This window comes from Gavialis gangeticus, unplaced genomic scaffold, assembly GCF_001723915.1.
Source record: "Gavialis gangeticus isolate Ggan-Ray unplaced genomic scaffold, GavGan_comp1, whole genome shotgun sequence".
Lineage (NCBI taxonomy): Eukaryota > Metazoa > Chordata > Crocodylia > Gavialidae > Gavialis > Gavialis gangeticus.
The window spans coordinates 12,074,333-12,075,266 of record NW_017729018.1 but is presented as its reverse complement, the minus strand read 5'-3'; the positions used below and the strand labels follow the sequence as shown (position 1 = coordinate 12,075,266).

Here is a 934-nt window from a genome sequence, read left to right as displayed (position 1 = left end):
GCTGGCTGCGGGGTGCGGAGGAGCAAAGAGCTGGAGCTGGGGGGTAGCACGGCTTGGGGCAGGGGAGCGCTGTCGAGGGGGCACCCGCTGCGTGCAGCTCCGTGAGGGGGCGAGGGGTGCCAGCCCCCCGGGCACGCCAGGGCAGCATCCCCCCCCGCTCCGCAGGCCCCTACTGCAAGGAGCTGATCCGCAGCCTGGAGTCGAGCCCGCTGTCGCGCATCCTTTGGCGCAGCATCAAGCCCCTCTTCGTGGGCAAGATCCTCTACACGCCGCCCAGCCCCGGCGCCCGCAGGATCATGGCCGAGGTGGGGGACCAGCTCTAAGCACCCCCAGCCGCCGGGATCGGGGCCTCCGGGGACCTCTCCCTCTGCCCTGCAGGGGCGGGGGGAAGCCTCCGAGCTGCGGGTGGGGGTTAGGCGGGCACGGCCCCACCGAGCCCTTGGTCCCTCCTGGCACAGGTGAACCGGACCTTCAAGGAGCTGGCCGTGCTGCGGGAGGTGGGGGGCGCCTGGCAGGAGCTGGGGCCCCGGCTTTACGCCTTCCTCAACAGCAGCCTGGAGATCCAAGCCCTACAGGTCCGTCCTCGCCCCGCAGCCCCCGACTTCGGCCCCCCGCCCCCGGCACCGGGTACCCGGGACGGGGCTCACGAACTGCTGGAGATGGGAGCGCCGGGGGTGCAGGGGCGCCCATGGGGGGGGGTCTGGAGGTGCAGCCCCAGGCAGGCGTGCGTGGGCCCCCCCTGAGCTCCGCTCTGTCTGCAGGAGCTGCTGGGGGCACCTGCCACCGCCCCCCTCCTGGCCCGGCGCCTGGCGGGCACCTCCTGGCACCTGTCGAGCGTGCGGGACTACCTGGCGGGGCCGCGGGGCTGGCGTGACACCTACGCGGAGCTCGACCAGGTCCTGGGCACGCTCGGCCAGTTCACCGAGGTGCGCCC

General features: G+C 74.0%; 1 protein-coding gene across 1 annotated transcript in view; it reads left to right on the top strand.

Moving 5' to 3' along the window:
- The window catches only part of ABCA7 (ATP binding cassette subfamily A member 7), a 47,583-nt gene that overhangs the window by 7,930 nt on the left and 38,719 nt on the right, over nt 1-934 (top strand). The window contains exons 7-9 of the mRNA XM_019513158.1: nt 166-305; nt 459-575; nt 762-926. Coding sequence (XP_019368703.1) covers nt 166-305; nt 459-575; nt 762-926 — 422 coding nt within the window. The remainder of the gene's footprint in view (nt 1-165; nt 306-458; nt 576-761; nt 927-934) is intronic.